This window comes from Aethalodelphis obliquidens, unplaced genomic scaffold (genome assembly GCF_003676395.1).
Source record: "Aethalodelphis obliquidens isolate GAN/ISIS:26980383/991018 unplaced genomic scaffold, ASM367639v1 scaffold30, whole genome shotgun sequence".
NCBI lineage: Eukaryota > Metazoa > Chordata > Mammalia > Artiodactyla > Delphinidae > Aethalodelphis > Aethalodelphis obliquidens.
The window spans coordinates 4,795,316-4,812,884 of NW_020837974.1; the positions used below are offsets into that span (position 1 = coordinate 4,795,316).

Consider the following 17,569-nt stretch of genomic DNA (forward strand, 5'->3'; position numbering starts at 1 on the left):
TCTTATTTCAGGAGGTGAGCTAAACCATAATAACCAGATACAGAATTCCAGATCTTCCTTGGGAGAAGTCGCTTCAAGTGCTGTTTTTGTTTCTCCCCACAAATATTTCTGACATTTCTTTTACAGTTGTCCTCTAGGGATAAGGGTTTTTGAGATAACTTTATTAGGGTTTCCCTTAGGAGGTGGAATTCTGGGAGCATGATTCCTGCAGGTAGAATTCCTTGGTCATTGGTCAGTCTGAAAGGATAAGAGTGGTAAAGCAGCCTGGTGAGAAGTGCTGTGTCTCTTATATTGGAACCGCGCTGGAAGGTACATATATATCAGAGATTCCCCATTTCTTGTTAATATGTTAACATTGGCTTCAAATTCGAGCAAGAGATTATTGCCTCTCTGCCTCCAAAACGCCTCGTGGCTCGCGGCTTGACCTTCACGGTCCTGCGTATTCACCTGGGCTCCGTGAACGAGCAGCAGGCGGATGCAGCTCAGGCCCGCGGCCAGCAGCCGGCCGCATCGCTTGATGTGGTGCACACCGCCAGCTTCAGGGCCATGTTGCCTGTGGAGGAGACGGCGCAGTTGACGTTTGCCCCGTGGGCAGTGAGCGTTTCTATCACCTCCTTATTCAGTATATCTGCAGCCATGTGCAGGGGTGTCATGCTGGACTCGTTTATGGCGTTGACCTGGGCACCGTTCTGGGCCAGGATGGAGAGAACCGGGTAGGTCCCGTACGTGATGGCCAGGTGCAGCCGGGAGTGCCCGTTGCTGCTGTCCGCTCGCGCATTCACCTGGGCCCCGTGTTCGCACAAGATGCGGAGACACAGGACTGTGTTGTTCTGGATGTCTGTCAGGATCCTTTGGATCTGTTCCCCGGCTTCGTCCACGTGGTAGAGGTGATGGGCCAGTGCAGCAGCATCAGGTGGAGCGTGGTGAGGCCTCTTGTGTCTCTGGAATAGGTACTGATGGCAGATTACACTCAGTTCACAGTGGGAATGGCTCGACGCGGAGAGCTACTGCTTAAGAAGGCAACATTTATTTAAGGTAATCCCCCGTAATTACTCTAGAGAAGTGTTTGAGAATCTGCATTGCTGTTTAATTTCTTGGGGTATCCCAGCATCTCGCGGGGACAGGGTGGTATGCATCACAGCACGGAGGGGCCCAGCTTCCTATCGCAGCTCATGTCAGCTTTGTTACTCCTGCTGGGACGGTGGCCTCTTCCAGGTTGCATCTCAGTTAGCTCTGTGTCCACAGCCCCTCAGGGCTGTGCTGAGTTAGCAGCCATTCAGTAAAATTGTGCGGACTCGAGTGTGATCCGGAATTCCCACAGAAGTGAGCCGTGAAGGGGCAGAACGCCCGCTGACGCAGTCCCTGGTGGCCCCGCACCTGCTCCTCTACCTGGCCTTCTCACTCGTGTGTGTGGATGGCAGGGGCTGCAGCTGGAGTTTATCGTCAGTCCCTCCCCAGCACAGGCGGAGTGAGAGTTTGACAACTCGGCCCTCATCTCCTTTCCTGAAATCTCTCAGGATTGCCTCCAAAATTCCTTGATCGTGGCAGAGAAAAGGGAAGGTCTCTTATGAGCATCTGACCGCTCCACTGGGATTAGAAGATGACTTTTCAGTTCACCTGTTGATCTAGTGTAAGCCCTGCACCAGGGGTGTGGGGACAGCAGAGTCCCCACGCTGCAGCGCTCACAGTCAGGTGTGGAAGCATTAATCCGAAAGAGCTAAGTAAACAGGCCAGTGGGCAAAGAGGTCTGCAGGCCCCACCCAGGGCGAGAAAGGGTGGGAAGGGTGTACTGAGGAATCCTGTGGGGAGGGGGAACATGATGGTCCAGTCCTGGGAGGACCTGCAGAGCTGGAGTGGGGCTCGAGGGCAGGGGGAGAGCAAGACGGGGTGGGGCGCCCTTCCGTAGCGTGGTAAGGATTTGGGGCTCGACTCTCTTTTATACCATGTACTTCTCCCATTCATTCAGATGATATTTATTGGGTACTTAGGAAGTGTCAGCATTGGTTTAGGCGGTGAAGATATATTGGGAAGCAAGATGAACTTCTTTCCAAGAAAATCCCTTGCCTCTTTCCATTTTCTTATTTTTCGTATCTAACTTAGGTTGTTAAACTCCCTGAGGGCTGTGACCAGGACTTAATTTTCCACAACACCATTGCTGAGCGCTTAATACTCACGATGCTTTAAGTGGGCTGACTGATTTGTGTTCCTGTATTATTTCCGGTTTTCAGAGGATCTCATCTAGTCAGTAAGGAAATTGGTTTATTCCAAACGTGGTAACCTGTAGTCCATCACCCGTGGAGAATGGATGAGTCCAGACATGATCGGGAAAGGAACACAGATCGTGTGTGTCCTCATTTAGAAACAGTCACCTGTTGAGTTAACTTACCTTACTTCTGGGTGTGCTTCATGTTCTAACAAACAAAGCAAACTCTGTGCCTTGCGGTATTCCGCAGCCAGGATGGGGATGATGGACTGCGTCTGCTTTGGGGGGGAAAAATACATTACAAGTAGCCCGATATAGTTAGAATAATTGTGTTAGCTTGCTATTTCAAAGGAAATAATTGTATTTAGCATCTCTTTGGTTCAGTATTTCTCTGTTATGTGCACTGAAATTCTCCTTTTGCGTTTTAAATTACCCCAAACCAGTCAATTTTAGATTGATATTATAAAAATCTGTATTTTACATACATGCAGATTTACCAAGGCAGCAGATATAATTTACTTAAAGCTTCGAAAGTTGATTCTTGTGAAGAGCTCATTGTGTAAAATTAATGGTAATTGCTATCAAGTCCCTTGGTCCTTAAATTGGCCCAGAGAGTCATTGACAAATAGGTTTTGTTTTTTAAGCCTTTGCCAAAGTCATAGCATCAGTAGTATAACCTGCACGTTTAGGGTTTCACAGTTAATGCTGCTTGTATTCTGTCTATGATTAGCAGAGCTGTTTATGTGAGTTCTTTACACACACACACACACACACACACGCCTTTATAGCACGACTGCAAGATAAGGGCAGAGGGTGACTTTCTGAAAAAAATTTAAGTTATAAGGGTAATAATTACTGTATAAAAATTCAGAAAATGAAAAACTATATGTAAAAAAGGGAGAAATAATTCCAGCACACAGACATAATCAGCACTGGCACATCTGAGAGGATGACATTAATGTTCTTCCAACCAAGCGAGCCCCAGTCAGTGCCCCTGTGATCCCTGGAAGGAGTCGTCGCAGACTCAGCAGAACACGGCTTTGGGTGTGCGGTGTGCTCAGCGTGGACCATCCAGCCTCGGGCACGGTGAAGGCAGCCAGGTGTAGTGAGTCCTTAGGAATCAGGTGGCGTTCCTTCTGAAGCATCACGTTTTTTTTTCTCAAAGTGACTGAGAGGAGAACGCGGGTACTTGGCTCAGCAGTGATCTGTAGCTGGTGGAGTTGGCCAGAACGGCCGTGGGCTGGTTGACAGGTGGCTTCTAAGCAGAGCCTGGAGTGCGGTGCTGCCCTCCCTCAGGATGGCCTCGTAGAGCCCGGTGTGGAATGACACCACCGCGCCCTCTTCCGGGGCCTGGGCCCCGTCAGCCACCAGCCCCCTGCTGCCTCTCTTGGTTATGTTTCCCATGAGTACCACTTCGAGGGGGGACTTAGGAATTCAGGGCAAACGCATTACAGAATTGGTCAGTCTCAGTCTCTTTATGATTCTTTCCATTCAGTTCTAGAACTGTTGAGAATGGTATCCATGAAGATGATGATGCATTTTTATATCAGAACCAAACTTTTTCACATGTTGTTCCTGTATCTACAGTGCCAGCTACAGGAGCACAGTTTCCAGGACTTTCTACGTAGTCACAAAAGCGTAGCCAGATTATCATCTTGCACCTAAGATTGTTTCTGTTGTCTCTTCCCATTCAGCTACTGTTACAAAAACCTGAAAACGCTAAAATAAGGGAATTTATACAAACAAAACATTTACATTAAGAAGACCTAACTTTTAAGTTAAACGCTTTCTAGTTTTTAATGGAATTCCACCCCGCCTCCAACAGAGGTGCATTTTCCACTGGTCTGGGGGTACTTCCATCGGGAAATGTGTTGGGTCTGTGATGACTGCTTCAACAGAGTGAAATGTGTACCTTTAGAGTGTGACCTGGCTGTCCCCAACCCTGGCTAACATGTTAGATCATCTGGGAGCTTTAAAAAACATCCGTGTTTTCATTAAAAATAATAATAATCGAAGTCTTTGACTTGTTGAGAGGATAGTAGTTATTAAAACCTTCTCGGTGCCTCTGAAGTCCCGTCAGGGCTGAAATGCACTTGTGCACAAGTATGCTGTACATTAGTGGAATAAGCTGGGGACTTTAAGTGATGTCGACGCCTGTGTCCACCTCCAGGAAATCTGATTTAATCCGTCTGGGGAGTGGCTTGGCTGCTGAGATTTGTTTAAAGTTCCTCCGGTGATGCTGATGTGCGGCCGAGTTTGAGAACCACTGCTCTCATTTTTAATTCTTGAGGGGCTGTTGGCTCCTGAGTTGAAAACTCTCAGCATCTGCATGTTTTCACTACTCATTCTAGAACACCGTGGAGTTGACCTGTTCTGTTTGTTTCCAGCCCAGAAATATTTTTCTTCATGGCCCCAATCAGCAAGTAAAAATAGGAGACTTTGGCCTGGCCTGTGCAGACATCATCCAGAACACAGACTGGGCCAATGGAAATGGAAAGAGTAAGTTTGTTTTGGTGGTTGTTTTTGCTTGGTTTTGCATTAAAAAAAGAGAGAGAGAGACATGGTTGAACACTGTCAGTATTTAAAGAGAATCAGAAAGACTTAACGGCAAAGGTGAGATTTAAAAAAAAAGCAACTATCATTTCCTTGGGAGCTGCAATGCCCTGCTCAGTCAGGGGTCTTTATGTGGACAGTGCTAACCCTGCCATGCTTAATCTCTGGCTTTTCAAATTACAGGGACACCCACACACACCTCCAGAGTGGGCACTTGCCTGTATGCTTCCCCTGAACAGTTGGAGGGATCCGAGTATGATGCCAAGGTAGTGTTTGTTCCCTTCTGCCCTTTCAGTGGACTTACCCTGCAGTCGTAAGTAACAAAAAGTACAGTAAATGCAGTGGAAGGTCTGACGTCGAAGTGATTTGGAAATAGCGGAGTGTGGTAGGTTATCTCTTACATCAAACTACCATAGTGCGAAGCCTCACTTTTCAACTGAATCTGACTTTTTTAGGCTATTTTACTGTTTCCAAATCCGTGGGTGTCACAAAATAATTTTTGCAATGAGCTTTCCCTTTAAGATACCACCTTCCCCTCAGGAAGGCAGGATTCACCAGAGTCTTGTTTTCAGCCGTTCACTCTGCCTTCAGGCTTAGGTAAATCAGTGCCCCCGACAAGTGTGCCACCTGCTTCCCTCTGAGGCTGAATGAAGATGCGGAAAAGTTTTAATCCAGCTCGTTCCTCGAAGAAATGTTAAAGTAAATTCTTTTCTCAAAATAACAGCCTAGTAAATTTTCTTCCTTTTGATGAATCATTCAACTTTTTAGTGATTGGGAAAGAGCTGCCAGAAAAACCATGGCAGCTCCGAAAATCCTATGTAGTAAACACCTTCCTAAAAGACTGTTTTTAGGAAAAGTGACAGGTTTTATGCAGAGTTTGCTAAAACTTTACTAAGAATGCCTAACTCTTAGCGGAGGCAGAGGTGGGACCGGGGTAGGCCGCAGGGACCCTCGGTGACCTCTCATGTCTCTCTCAGGCTATACCTGGCCTGGGTTTTCAAGGAGCAGTGGAGTCAGTTGTATGGTAGTGACCGCTCTGGGTGGCCGGGATCACCCCTGCCCCTCGCCTGGCCCTCAGTCCTTCGTGCCCCTGGATGCCCCTTTTTGGTGTTAGAGCTGGGGATTGCAAGAGTACAGTCATCTGTCTGTAGATCACCTACAGTAGATCCAGCTGGCAGACACCTGCCTCTGTGAGGGACGAGCCAGCCCGCTGTGTTCCCTCCGTTGTAGGGACTGTCGATCATCCTTCTGTAGAAAATCCTCTCGCTTTTGAAAGGAAGGTGGGTGGGAATGGAAATGTTACTCTGTGTATTTCACTACTGATTGACCGTTTCCCCCCTTTTTCAGTCAGATATGTATAGCTTGGGTGTTATCCTGCTGGAGCTCTTTCAGCCGTTTGGGACAGAAATGGAGCGAGCACATGTTTTAATGGGTTTAAGAACTGGACAGATCCCCGAGTCCCTCAGTAAAAGGTGTCCCGTCCAAGCCAAGTACATCCAGCACTTAACCAGAAAGAGCTCATCCCAGAGGCCGTCTGCTGTTCAGCTGCTGCAGAGTGAACTCTTCCAAAATTCTGGAAATGTATGTATGATTTTTTTAATACTGGGGGAAATATGAAGCTTAAAATGGAATTTGTTTAAATTGTGAATCCCATTTCACGAAGCGCAGTTGAGCTTAGAGTCAGGTTTATGGAAACAAAATATTTCAGCCCATTCTCAGAGTTGCCAGTGGCGTACTTGTCAGGGAAGCTAGATGACCACTGCCAACTGTCTACTCTGAAAATGGTCACATGGGTTCCAGTTTCGAGCCTCATCTTGCTAAGTCAAAAGGTTTTAGTTTTCCTTTCCAACTGTGGTATATGGCCTTTTATGAATTATTATAAAGTATCTACTAGTAGAACGGCACACACACCAAAGGATATAGGACAGCAGTGCTTCTCAGGGGAGCTGGAGCATCTGTGGCTGAGACCGCCTTACCCACCCTGAGATCTCAGCATCCCCGTGTGGAGTCTGGTTTTCTGTCCTGTGAGGGGTCCTGCTCCAGGCAGCCATCCCCTTCCTCCTTCCTGACGTGTCATTTCAGTGCCAGGTATACACAGAAACTTTCTAAGACTTAAAAAACTTGACTCAAAGAGAAATTCACAGGTTCTCTAGTGCTTTGCTACTCAAAGTGGGTCCTCCGACCAGCAGCATCAGCCTTACCTGGGAGCTTGTTAGAAACACAGGCTCCAGGGCTCCCCCCCAGACCTGCACTGTAGTGAGATCTCCGAGTAACTTATACCCAGCGTGTGAGCAGCAGTGGGTGGACGCACCAGTTCCAGAGTGCGGTCTCCAGACCAGGAGCATAAAATCACCATGAACTCGACAGAATTCTTAGCCCCCCCCCCCCCGCCGCTTCCCCCACTGACCTATAAAAGAGACATCTGGGGGAGAAGGGGCTACTCTCTGTGCTTCTGCAAACCTCGAAGCGGTTCTGATGCACACGAGTTGGGGAAGCACTTGCAACTGGTTAGTTGATTTGTCTTTTGTTTAAGGCTTATTTGTGTTCAAGTAAAACAGTGAATTTTAGTAGATTGAACAGTAAATGGGTAGGTGTAGTGATTTTCTCTCAGTCTCTGAAAATAGCAGATGTGGTTGTTAAATTGATATCCTTGTATGGAGAGAATTTTCTAACTCCCTGTGAAGCTAGAGTAGAGACCGTAGTTATTTGTTGTTAATGGTAAGGATTTCTCCTTCTTGTAGAATTGTTTATAAAGTAACCTGTGCATACCTGCAGAGATAAATTTGCATAGACAGGTGGCCCTCACTTTGCACTTTGTGTAGTGCAGGACTGTGACAATGACTACGCAGAGCTCACAGCATACAAAAGGAGCTTAATAATCGATGGGGAAGTTACAGTCGTTCCATGACCTTTAAAAATGTTTGTCAGAACATTAAAGCTCTCTTATTATCAGTTACAGATGTTTGTGGAAATGAAAAAAATTATAAAACTATAATTGAGAATGAAAGTGTTTCAAGAGTAGTTTGAATAGTGCCCACCATCTTGTCCCGTAACCTAGGGCACGGAGTGAGCATCTTTTCTGTGCCCTGGTGACTCGTCATACTCCTCGCTAAGTTTGGGTCAGTTTCTGGCATTTTACCTTCGGCACTTTTGACGTTCTGATCCGTCCCCAAGAGTTCTTTAATGTGAAGTTTTCTTGGGGCATCTTCATCCTTTTCCTGCTCACGTGGATAAGCGGTCTTCGCTCAGTGCGTCCGATGGTGGCGGGATCAGCATTCCCACGATCAGCTCTTTCGTCTGTAACACCGTGCATTTGATATTCACTTCTAGCATCCTCACTTTTCATGACTTTGCTGTACTTTCATCTTTGTTGGCCAGTTCCCTCTTTCAAAAATGTCACGTGGGTTTATCACTGGGAGACAGGAGGCAGCACAACTCCACACACTGCCCGTGTGTGAACCGACTAACAGGTGCACGGTGACCAGCCAGCAAAGCCGTTGAAAGAAGTGATGATTGTTCCTGATTATGACATGTATGGTGGGTCACACAGTGTTTCATGGACTGAAGTGCTAAGGCAATTAGTCACTATACCTTGGTAACTGACACTTGACCCACGTTGCTGGGTGACGCGTAATAAGCTGTGAGAACTGGAATCCACGCGTATTGGAAGTGTGCAGAGAGGCAGGCCTGTATATTTAAAAGTAAAGGAAGAAGCCGTTGTAACGGAGCTTAAAATTTTCTCTCTTTACAGGTTAATCTCACCCTACAGATGAAGATACTAGAGCAAGAAAAAGAAATTGAAGAACTAAAGAAGCAGCTAAGTCTCCTCTCTCAGGACAAAGGGGTTAAGAGGGTGACTTGAAAGATGGGGGTGTGCCCGTGTAGCCTCAATAGGCTCTGTAGATATGAGAGTGGACTTTTTAAGCTAAATAGTCAGCTGGAATGTAAATTTTCAGTCTTTATTAGGGTGTGGCTGGTATAACTCTAATTGCATTTAGTGAGCCTGTATAAGACGTATTAAAGCGAGGCTGTGAAGGTACCCTTTACGGCTGGCATTTTGAACCGAAGACTGCTCGAAACGAAGCCTGTTCTGTTCTTGCCTTCCTCCTACCCCACACGCTCCTTTTCCTGGACTTCTCACTTTAATATTACCGTCCATCCAGTCTCTGAAAGTGAAAGTGTAGGCCTCATCCTCAGCTGTTCTTTCTCTCTTGAACTCTGCCTGTTGACCACCAAGTCCTCCTCTAGGTTCTACTGCAGAAACCTAAGTGTGCTCTGGACCCATCGCTGCCCAAGCCCAGGCCCGCGCATGAGCTGCACCGTTCCAAGTGGACAGCTGCTGGCCTTCCTACCCTCCACACTGCGCTGTTCCCACGGGCTCCCTCCTTCCTCACAGACTTGCTTCCCCCCAAGTCTACATTCCTTGAAGGCAGCGATATGATACGTTCGTATTTGTACCCCAGTGTGCCTGCCACGTAGCTGGCAATCGTCACGGTATATTGCATACAGTGTTGCTGGGTTTTAAATAAAATGAAAACCACAAATTAATTATATGATGCATTTATTGATATTTAACCACTGGCCTAGATAGAGACTTTGATTTTAGTACAAGTCCCTTTACCAATAATAGGCACAAAACAGCACCATCCTTAAAATTTAAACCCGTTAAAATCAGTGACTGAGGCTCACTGAAGGAGCTCGAGGGCCATGTGAAAAGGGGCCAGGTTTTCACAGGCCCTCATCCACTTCTGCACGTTGGCTGGCGCTGTCCCACTGCAGCTCCCTGTCTGCTGGAGAACGGACCACAGCACGACATCCGCCACCGTGAGTTCATTCCCAACGAGCCAGGGACTCTTCCCGAGAGCAGAGTTCATGGAGCGGAACACAGCGGCTTTTTCTTTACTGCTTCCCTCTTTCAGCTGAAAAATCGCTATATCTACCCAGCTATCTATGAGGGTTAAATTCACAGCATCCTGCTTCTGGCCAAAGAGAGAGAACAGGAAGCGTGCAATGTTCCCTTCTCCTTCGATGGGACACATCGTTTGGACACTGAACTTCATCTGAGTCTTCGGCACTGAAAAGAAATAAGCACTCCATGAAATGTCAACGAGAGCAGCACCGCCGGAGGAAGTGCTTGTAGAGCGTGGCAAGGGGAGTCCCTGTTGGTCACGAACTGGTGGCGAGGGAAAGTGTATTTTCAAGAAAATCGCAGTTTTAGTCGGTCTCCAAAAGGTTAGTAATATTCAAGAAAGGTTAAACTGCAGGTTTAAACGGTGCAAACTTTAAGTTATAAAGTAACCATTTCTGGTATTTGATGATGACAGTTTTCAAGCTAGAAAGGACCTCAGACCATCTGTTCCAACCCCTGTGCCTAAGGACCTGGGCATGAGGCCTGGAGACCAGGGGTCCCATCTCCCAGGCCAGGACCTCCTGCTGCCCTCACCCTGGCTCTCCACGTGTGGCTGAGGGCAGTAAGGCCTCGATGGATGGACATGAACTCAATTCCCTCTGTAGGAACTTAACTGGGAGAAGTGCACACACCAGTGAGATAACGAATAAATGACATCCTGCCACCCTTTAATGGATAATGTCCATTAAAAGAGGACGTCAGTGTCCCCATAATGATGGGTTTTGGAATGTGAGGGCAAGACGGCCGTGACAGCCGTGACTCCCCTGCCCTGGCTGGTTAGACAGGATTCCCTTGGAGACTGCCCTCAGTTGAGACCTTCACCTTCCCAGAGGAAGGAGAGCATCTCCGGGCCAAGGTGTGCCTGCTCCTCTTGTAGGACCCCCACGAGCTCTCTAGACTTTGACGGCAAGCAGCCGAGGAGTCTGCGCAGCTGCAGGCCGCCCCTTTCCCATTCGCCATTGCCTCCTAGTCACGCAGCCCCTCCGCTTACCGTCCTTCCAAATCAGAGTAAAACCCAGCTGGTACTCGTGACGGGGCTGCTGCCTCGTCTGCTCGCCGAAGCACTTGAGGAGGTTTGCCGGCACACTCTTGATGGCTGAGTGCGTGTGAACAGTGGACAGGACCTTGTAGTGGTCACAGAGCAGCCGGTGCAGCACGAGCAGGGAGAGGGGTGGCGAGGCGGGGTTGGCGTTGATCACGATGTCCTTCAGTGCCCCGTAATCCTGGGGAGCAAACCCCAACAGAGCAGATGACACCAACAGCAACCCGAGTGCTGACACTGTACCAGGTGCTGTGCTTAGAACCCCACCAGGCTTCTCTAAAGAATCGTCACCTCCCGGGAAGAAGGTACTAATGTCACCCGACCTGCAGCCAAGGATGTGAGTGCTGGGGATGGAAGGAAGCTACCAAGGGGGCTCGGCTCGGTAGGAAGCAGGGGACAGCAGCCAACTCCAACCCTCCACCCCTGCAATGCTGCTCCCAATAAATAAAAGGTGACTCTACTCAGATTAGTACAACATGTTAGGATTGACACCTCTATTTGTCCCTAAGTTAAAAAAAAAAATCACACGTGTAATTACTCCATTTACTAAATCTTTCTAATGCCCGACAGGATATAGTTTCTACAGCAATTTGTTTGAGTTACGTGTCAATGAAGAACCCCTTGGAAAAGGGTCTTTGCTCAGGGAGATTTTTAAAAACTAGGTGTGAATTAAAGTGCCAAAACACACTGCCTTTTTATTTTATTTTGTTTTTAAAATTTATTTTATTGAAGTATAGTTGATTTGCAACACGCTGCCTTTAGATGCGGACTATCTTATTTCTGTACATCCGCTCTTCATAACTAATGAACTCATGTGATACAACAGAGGCCAAACTCTGTGGCTTTCTGTCCACAGCCGGCCACAATCTGGCCTCTGGTCTTGCCACTCCTGACCGATGCCCTTCATGTGGACCTATGCTGGATGCTCCGCATTTCTCTGAACATATTGTGTTACTTGATGCCGTGCCTTCTGCGGTGTCAAGATTCATCTGAAGCACCGTGTGCTCTGGGAGGCCCCCCGGCATGCTGGGACACCCGGCACAGCTGTCTCACCGACTCATCCCCCATGCAGACTGGCTCCCTGGGGGACTGGCTGAGTGGGGTCTCATGGGCCCCTGGCGCATGCAAACACGAACTGGGGGATGAAGGGATACATGAGTGCAGAGGGACGGACATTACCAAAAACAGCTCTGGGGGAGACATGGCAATGCTGCCTCCGCTTGTTAGGTCTTTAAGCAGGACCGTTTTCTATCACCAATTCTGGGGGAGGGTGCTAGCAGGGATTCTCGGGACGAACCCTCTTGCACCCACTTGTAACAAGATATTCTTTCTTTGCGTTATCAGATTGTCCTGTAAATCAACTGAAGCCTGTAGACTGACATTAAAGGTGGCTGATGCAACTGAATTTTAACACAGCAAACTGAATTTAAGCAAAATACGTCTGAGGTATGAGGCTGTGACTGGCTTTTAGCAACAAATTGCAAAAGGATCGGTGGGGATTTTGCGCCTAGACAGCCAAGGCTCTGAGATTCAGGCCACTCTCAGAGTCAGGGTGGACTTGGCTGAACCTCAGAGAAGCATTGAGTGTACGACCATTTCTCCAGGGCTCGGGGTCTGCAGGAAGCAGGGACTCTTGACTCCCTCTTCTGCCTAAGGATCCCCCCCCCCCCCCGTTCTCTACCGGGTCTGAGAAATCCAGAAGCTGCATTAGAGCCTGCCTGGCTTCACTCAACGCTCATGAATCTGTTCTGTGCAAAGGCACAATCAGAGGAGGAATGTGCTTTTGCACCACCTTTGAAAACTCGAAAACCAAGGCTTTAATCTCACCGGCACAATTTTCCAGCACTGATATCCACCTAGCGCGCTGATGTTCCTTAGCTTTCTAGACGCACTCACCTTTCCAAGCACGGAATTTAAGTCTAATGCACTGGTCGATAAAGCAGCGGGCTCGTCAGCTTGGATTATGTTGCTTACATCCAAGTCCGCGTCTGGTGTCTGAATCATCTTGGAGAGACCATCGACCGCAGCTTTCAATTCATACAGACGTTTTAAAATATCATCTTGGCGGGACTCAAGAGCTTGAAGAGATGGGTCCGACTCTTCCTAAACAGACCAACATCAAAACGTTCACTTCCTCTCACATCAAAGCAGTCTGTTTGATCACTTGTCTTCCACTTAGTTCGAACCTCCCACCTTTCAGAAGACATTAAAATGAAGTTAGCAGAATCATCTCATTTGCTCCAGTCCAATAGGTCCTGCAAATCAATCCCCAAATGCTATAAAACAAATAATGTTGTGCCTGAAAGCCACTCAGAAATTGCAGGACTCCTATTTCAGATGATTTAGTCTTTAAGAACAGAGAAGGAGAGAAGACGAACACAAATTGTTCTTTCTATCAAACTAGTTCAAAATACTTTGCGTAAATGAATAGAAGATGATTGGGGGTGGCGATGAGGATGTAATCAATCATACTAATCGAAGGGAAAAGGGAGCACACACAGGTTAAGAGAAAAGTGTCCTTAGGCTTAGAAGTATGTCCGGGAGGGTCAAATGATCCATTCCCCAAATCATTTTCTAGGCAATACTGGCACTCACATTATCTTAGAATCATCTAGAACTTTTTCACTGCTGAAATGTATTACTTCATAAAGAGGGAATATTCACATCCTTCATTCACTGAACTTTCTTGCCTGGTACAGTGGACTAGCATACCATAAGTAACTAATAACATTGGGTTGGCCAAAAAGTTTGTCTGAGTTGTTCCGTAATGGAACTCTTTGGCCAACCCAATATTTGCTGAGAAATAAATCTCAAATCTCTACAGACTTACTTTATTGTTTATTTATTTATTTAATTTATTTATTTTTGGCTGCGTTGGGTCTTCGTTGCCGCGCATGGGCTTTCTCTAGTTGCGGCGAGCGGGGGCTACTCCTCACCATGGTACACGGGCTTCTCACTGTGGTGGCTTCTCTTGTTGTGGAGCAAGGGCTCCAGGTGCGCGGGCTTCAGTAGTTGTGGCACACAGGCTCAGCAGTTGTGGCGCACAGGCCTAGCTGCTCTGTGGCATGTGGGATCTTCCTGGACCAGGGCTTGAACCCGTGTCCCCTGCATTGGCAGGCGGATTCTTAACCACTGTGCCACCAGGGAAGTCCCTACCAACTTACTTTATTTTTTTATTTTTATTTTTTTGCGGTACGCGGGCCTCCCACTGCTGTGGCCTCTCCCGTTGCAGAGCACAGGCTCCAGACGCGCAGGCTCAGCGGCCATGGCTCACGGGCCCAGCCGCTCCGCGGCATGTGGGATCTTCCCGGACCGGGGCACGAACCCGTGTCCCCTGCATCGGCAGGCGGACTCTCAACCACTGCGCCACGAGGGAAGCCCCCAACTTACTTTAAAAAGCAATAACAAGAAACCTCCCAGCAGTCACACTGTGCAACCTATTTTCAGATTCACAGGCTCTCACAAAAGATAATCCATTTGAGTCAAGAGAACAAAGAACACGTTAAGCATGAGTAAGACACTCATGCCTAGACAAAAGGGTCAATAGGCAGTGACCTTGAGTTTACTATAAACATGCACTCGTGGCCTCCCCTGGTGGCACAGTGGTTAAGAATCTGCCTGCCAATGCAGGGGACACGGGTTTGAGCCCTGGTCCGGGATGATCCCACGTGCCGCGGAGCAACTAAGCCTGTGCGCCACAACTACTGAGCCTACACGCTGCAACTACTGAAGCCCGCGCATCTAGAGCCCGTACTCCGCAATAAGAGAAGCCACCGCAATGAGAAGCCTGCGCACCACAACGAAGAGTAGCCACCGCTTGCTGCAACTAGAGAAAGCTCGCGTGCAGCAACGAAGACCCAACGCAGCCAAAAATAAAATAAATTTATTTTAAAAAATAAACATGCACTCATGATACAGTGTGAGTGTTGGAAGAGTGCCTGATCACATTTGTATGCTGGTGAGTTTAAGGAACATTTTGTTTCTCCCCTTGTCACTCACAACACTGCCCTCTTCGCAGAGCTAATGCATCACCAACTGTTGTCAATTTTCTGGAATCCAATGACTTGTAAGTATGCCTCCATGGTCAATGCCTGAGTCCAAGACACCATTTTTCACCTGGCCTACTTCCACTGGTCACCTTGCATCCATTCTGGTCCACCCCTCCACCCCACCCATCCCTACGATGGCAGCCAGAAATCAAAACAACCTCTTAGGCTAAAAAGCCTAAGATAAATAGCTTGATAAATAGCTTGTAGGAATGGTTCTCTGCTTACCTCCTCTCCCATCATTCTCCCCATTGCTCTGTGCTCTGGCCATGCTGTTCTTTGGATCCTAAACCTGCCACAGGGCTTTTCCTCATCAGGTTCCCTCTGTCTGCAACACCCCTCCCCCTTCTCTCGGCTGGTTAATGCCGATTTACCCTAGAGCTGGATCTCCACGATCTCAGCTCCCCTCACCTGCTGCTCTTGTTTGAGATCAAACAGCAGAGAAATGGAAGATGACTACCATCTGGGTGGGACAAAGAAGGATAGAGTTCAGTGTGCCAATTAAACAATGTGGTGCTGACTGGAAATAAGTGTGCAGAATGTGTGACTGGTAAGGCTGCCACCTGTGTGATATCCTCATGTTACTCAGTATCAGTCCTCCTGAGTAATACTTCCAATCTTTTAATCCAGACTGTATGTGTGCATTCTTTGTGTACAACTTTGCTCATTTCTACAACTGGCAGTCGGGTCCCTGCCCAACCAGGGGCAAAGCACCTACTGTATTCAAAACCCGTCAGCACTCCACTGAAGACTGACCCAGCAGCTCGATCTGAGGAATGCAAGATACTCAAGTTCTGCTTTACCTACCACACCTTCTAATGCTGGCCTGTTGTTTTCCTTGTTCAGGAGAGACCGTGACTCGGCGTGCTGTGTTTATCCATTTGTTATTTTACATGGATTTAGAAGCTTTTTTTTTTAGAAGCATTTTATTCTTTGTGTTGCTCTCATTTCTCCTGGAGATGCTAGATTTCTAATGATCTATCCACATTGTTATCATCTGCTGTTATCATCTTCTAAGTTGCAAGTTCACAGTTAAATGCCCAAAGGAAGTAGTTAGGCAGCAGACTTAAAAAAAAAAAAAAAAAAAGAAAGGGGGACTTGGTCTCAAAAGAGGTGTTATGCTCCCCACTCTGGGGTTTTCTTTTTGATTCCATGGGACTGTCCAGTTGAGGGGCACCAGACCATGCCTGCATGGGAATCTCCAGGTGGAGAGATACTGGACCATGCCTGTGTTTTTGCCTTAGCTCTACAGTGAGACAACAGTTGTGTTATTTGGTTTCAAACTAAACTAACCACCGCCCTTCCAATCGAGGCAGAAAGGTCTTAAGACAAAGGATGACAGGGAAAACAAGCCACGAACGTTATCTATTCACTCATCTTGAGCCAGAATGGAGAGAAAGTCTCTCCAGTTGGAAAATTAAAATGTGTATTTGCAATTAATAAAAAAAGTCGAAGTTGAGCAGGTACTTTACAAAAGAGGTGAAATCAAAATGCCCCATAAACATGAAAAGGGGCTCGACCGATTTAGCGGTCTCGGAGATATGAACTAAATTACATTAGGATACCACTGTACACCCACCAGCTTTGGGGAGGGTGCCAACATCAGAAATTCGTATACACTGCGGGTGAGAGCATAAACCGGGATGACCGCTTTGGAAAGCAATCTAATCCAGTTGAAGACAGACCAGCCCACTGAGCCAGCGATCCCATCCCTTAGTATATCCCCTATGCCTGCTCGTGTACAAGAATATTCTGCAGAATAATTCATAACAGCCTAAAATGCAAAACCAGCCGACGCCCGTGAGCAGCGGGATGGATAAAGCCCTGGGGGCACAGTCAAGCCAAGGAGCAGCAGGCCGCAGAGGACGAACGCTTTGCTTTCTCATGGCAGCAAAGGGATTCTTCAAATCATATCTAGAAGAGGCAGCCAGACATTGCAGGGCACACGCTGCATGCTTCCACTTACACCAAGACTACATGGTTTAGGGATGCATACTCAGGTGACAAAATAAGAGAGAAAAGCAGGACGTAATGACCATGGAAGTTGGGAACTTTGGGGGTAGTTTTAAGTGGGGCGCTGACAACGTGTTAACTTGAGTGGTGGTGACACTGGCATTCGCTTTATAATTCCTCAAAACGAGCATTTACGTGCTATTCGCTTTTCTGTGGGTAAAATTTCGTCATATAAAAGTTTAAGTAGTCATAAGCGAAAGAAAGATTCCAGATGGATAGCTATTTTAATAGTTGAGTTTACGGTCGTTCGGAGGCCGGCGGGCGCGTGAGGCTGGAGTGGGGTAGGCGATCGGGTCTGGTCCCCACGGTTTGTTCGCGACAGTTCGGGTCCCAAGGTCCGGGCCTGGAAGGACCCCTGCCCCTAGTCCTCCAACTGAGGGCCAGGGCGGCAGCGCGTGCGCACTGAACAAGAGGGCAGCAGGGCGGGGCCGCGGTGGAGCCAGAGCGCCTGAGCACTGGACGGGCGGGCGGTGGGACTAGAGCCTTGGTGCCTGGCACTGGGCTGATGCGGGGCCGGGGAAAGGGCCGCGCGCTCCTACCTGCACGTGGCTTGCTGCTGGCGCGGGACTGGCGATCCTACCGTGCACGTTGGGGAGCCGGTACATGCAGGTGGGAAGCTCTACACAGAGAGATCCACTGCCCTCGTGATAGGGCTTTACCTGGTACATCGGCATTGTGGAACCCAAGGGAGGGAAGGTGGCGGGTGAGAGACACGAACGCTCAGAAACCGTCCAAGTCCCCGACAGGCTGCGGCCACCTCCTTTCCGACCCGGAGGCTGGCGTCCGGGAAAGTTCAGTTCCTG

The 17,569-nt window shown here is 48.0% G+C and overlaps 3 protein-coding genes and 1 long non-coding RNA gene across 9 annotated transcripts in view; 2 read left to right on the top strand and 2 right to left on the bottom strand.

Annotated features, from left to right (window-relative positions):
- Positions 1–9,304, top strand: part of EIF2AK1 (eukaryotic translation initiation factor 2 alpha kinase 1) — a 30,639-nt gene extending 21,335 nt beyond the window's left edge. For 4 of the 5 annotated variants that reach the window (XM_027125729.1, XM_027125730.1, XM_027125731.1 and 1 more), the window contains 4 exons: positions 4,591–4,702; positions 4,940–5,022; positions 6,104–6,337; positions 8,508–9,304. In XM_027125729.1, coding sequence (XP_026981530.1) covers positions 4,591–4,702; positions 4,940–5,022; positions 6,104–6,337; positions 8,508–8,618 — 540 coding nt within the window. In that variant the 3' untranslated portion in view covers positions 8,619–9,304. Of the gene's footprint in view, positions 1–4,590; positions 4,703–4,939; positions 5,456–6,103; positions 6,338–8,507 lie in introns of those variants that run through there. The other variant, XR_003436955.1, reaches the window with a different exon arrangement.
- On the bottom strand, positions 3–3,607 carry ANKRD61 (ankyrin repeat domain 61). Its single transcript, XM_027125758.1, is given in 7 exon segments — positions 3–305; positions 307–512; positions 515–862; positions 865–941; positions 2,387–2,481; positions 3,393–3,454; positions 3,457–3,607. Coding segments are annotated over 7 exon segments (1,242 nt in total).
- AIMP2 (aminoacyl tRNA synthetase complex interacting multifunctional protein 2) lies at positions 9,301–17,553 on the bottom strand. Of its 2 annotated transcripts, none has more exons than XM_027125753.1 (4): positions 17,426–17,553; positions 12,604–12,810; positions 10,657–10,888; positions 9,301–9,830 (listed from the first exon to the last, which is right to left on the bottom strand). In XM_027125753.1, the coding sequence occupies exons 1-4, from the start codon at positions 17,438–17,440 to the stop codon at positions 9,442–9,444; spliced, it is 843 nt and encodes a 280-aa protein (XP_026981554.1). In that variant the 5' UTR covers positions 17,441–17,553; the 3' UTR covers positions 9,301–9,441. The 2 variants fall into 2 exon arrangements, with proteins under 2 accessions (XP_026981554.1, XP_026981553.1); XM_027125752.1 differs by having other exon boundaries at positions 17,306–17,548.
- LOC113630416 (uncharacterized) lies at positions 9,825–12,933 on the top strand. The gene is made up of 2 exons (XR_003436957.1): positions 9,825–9,988; positions 10,967–12,933. It is a non-coding gene; the product is annotated as an uncharacterized LOC113630416 (long non-coding RNA).
- Positions 17,554–17,569: the final 16 nt, after the last annotated feature.

Coding starts and splice junctions, on each gene's coding strand:
- AIMP2 (XM_027125752.1), bottom strand. CDS start 17,440: ATGCCGATGTACCAGGTAAAGCCCTATCACGAGGGCAGTGGATCTCTC. Junction 12,811..17,305: donor CAGCAGCAAGCCACGTGCAG/GTAGGAGCGCGC, acceptor TGGTCTGTTTAG/GAAGAGTCGGACCCATCTCT. Junction 9,831..10,656: donor TACTCTGATTTGGAAGGACG/GTAAGCGGAGGG, acceptor ATTTCTTTTCAG/TGCCGAAGACTCAGATGAAG.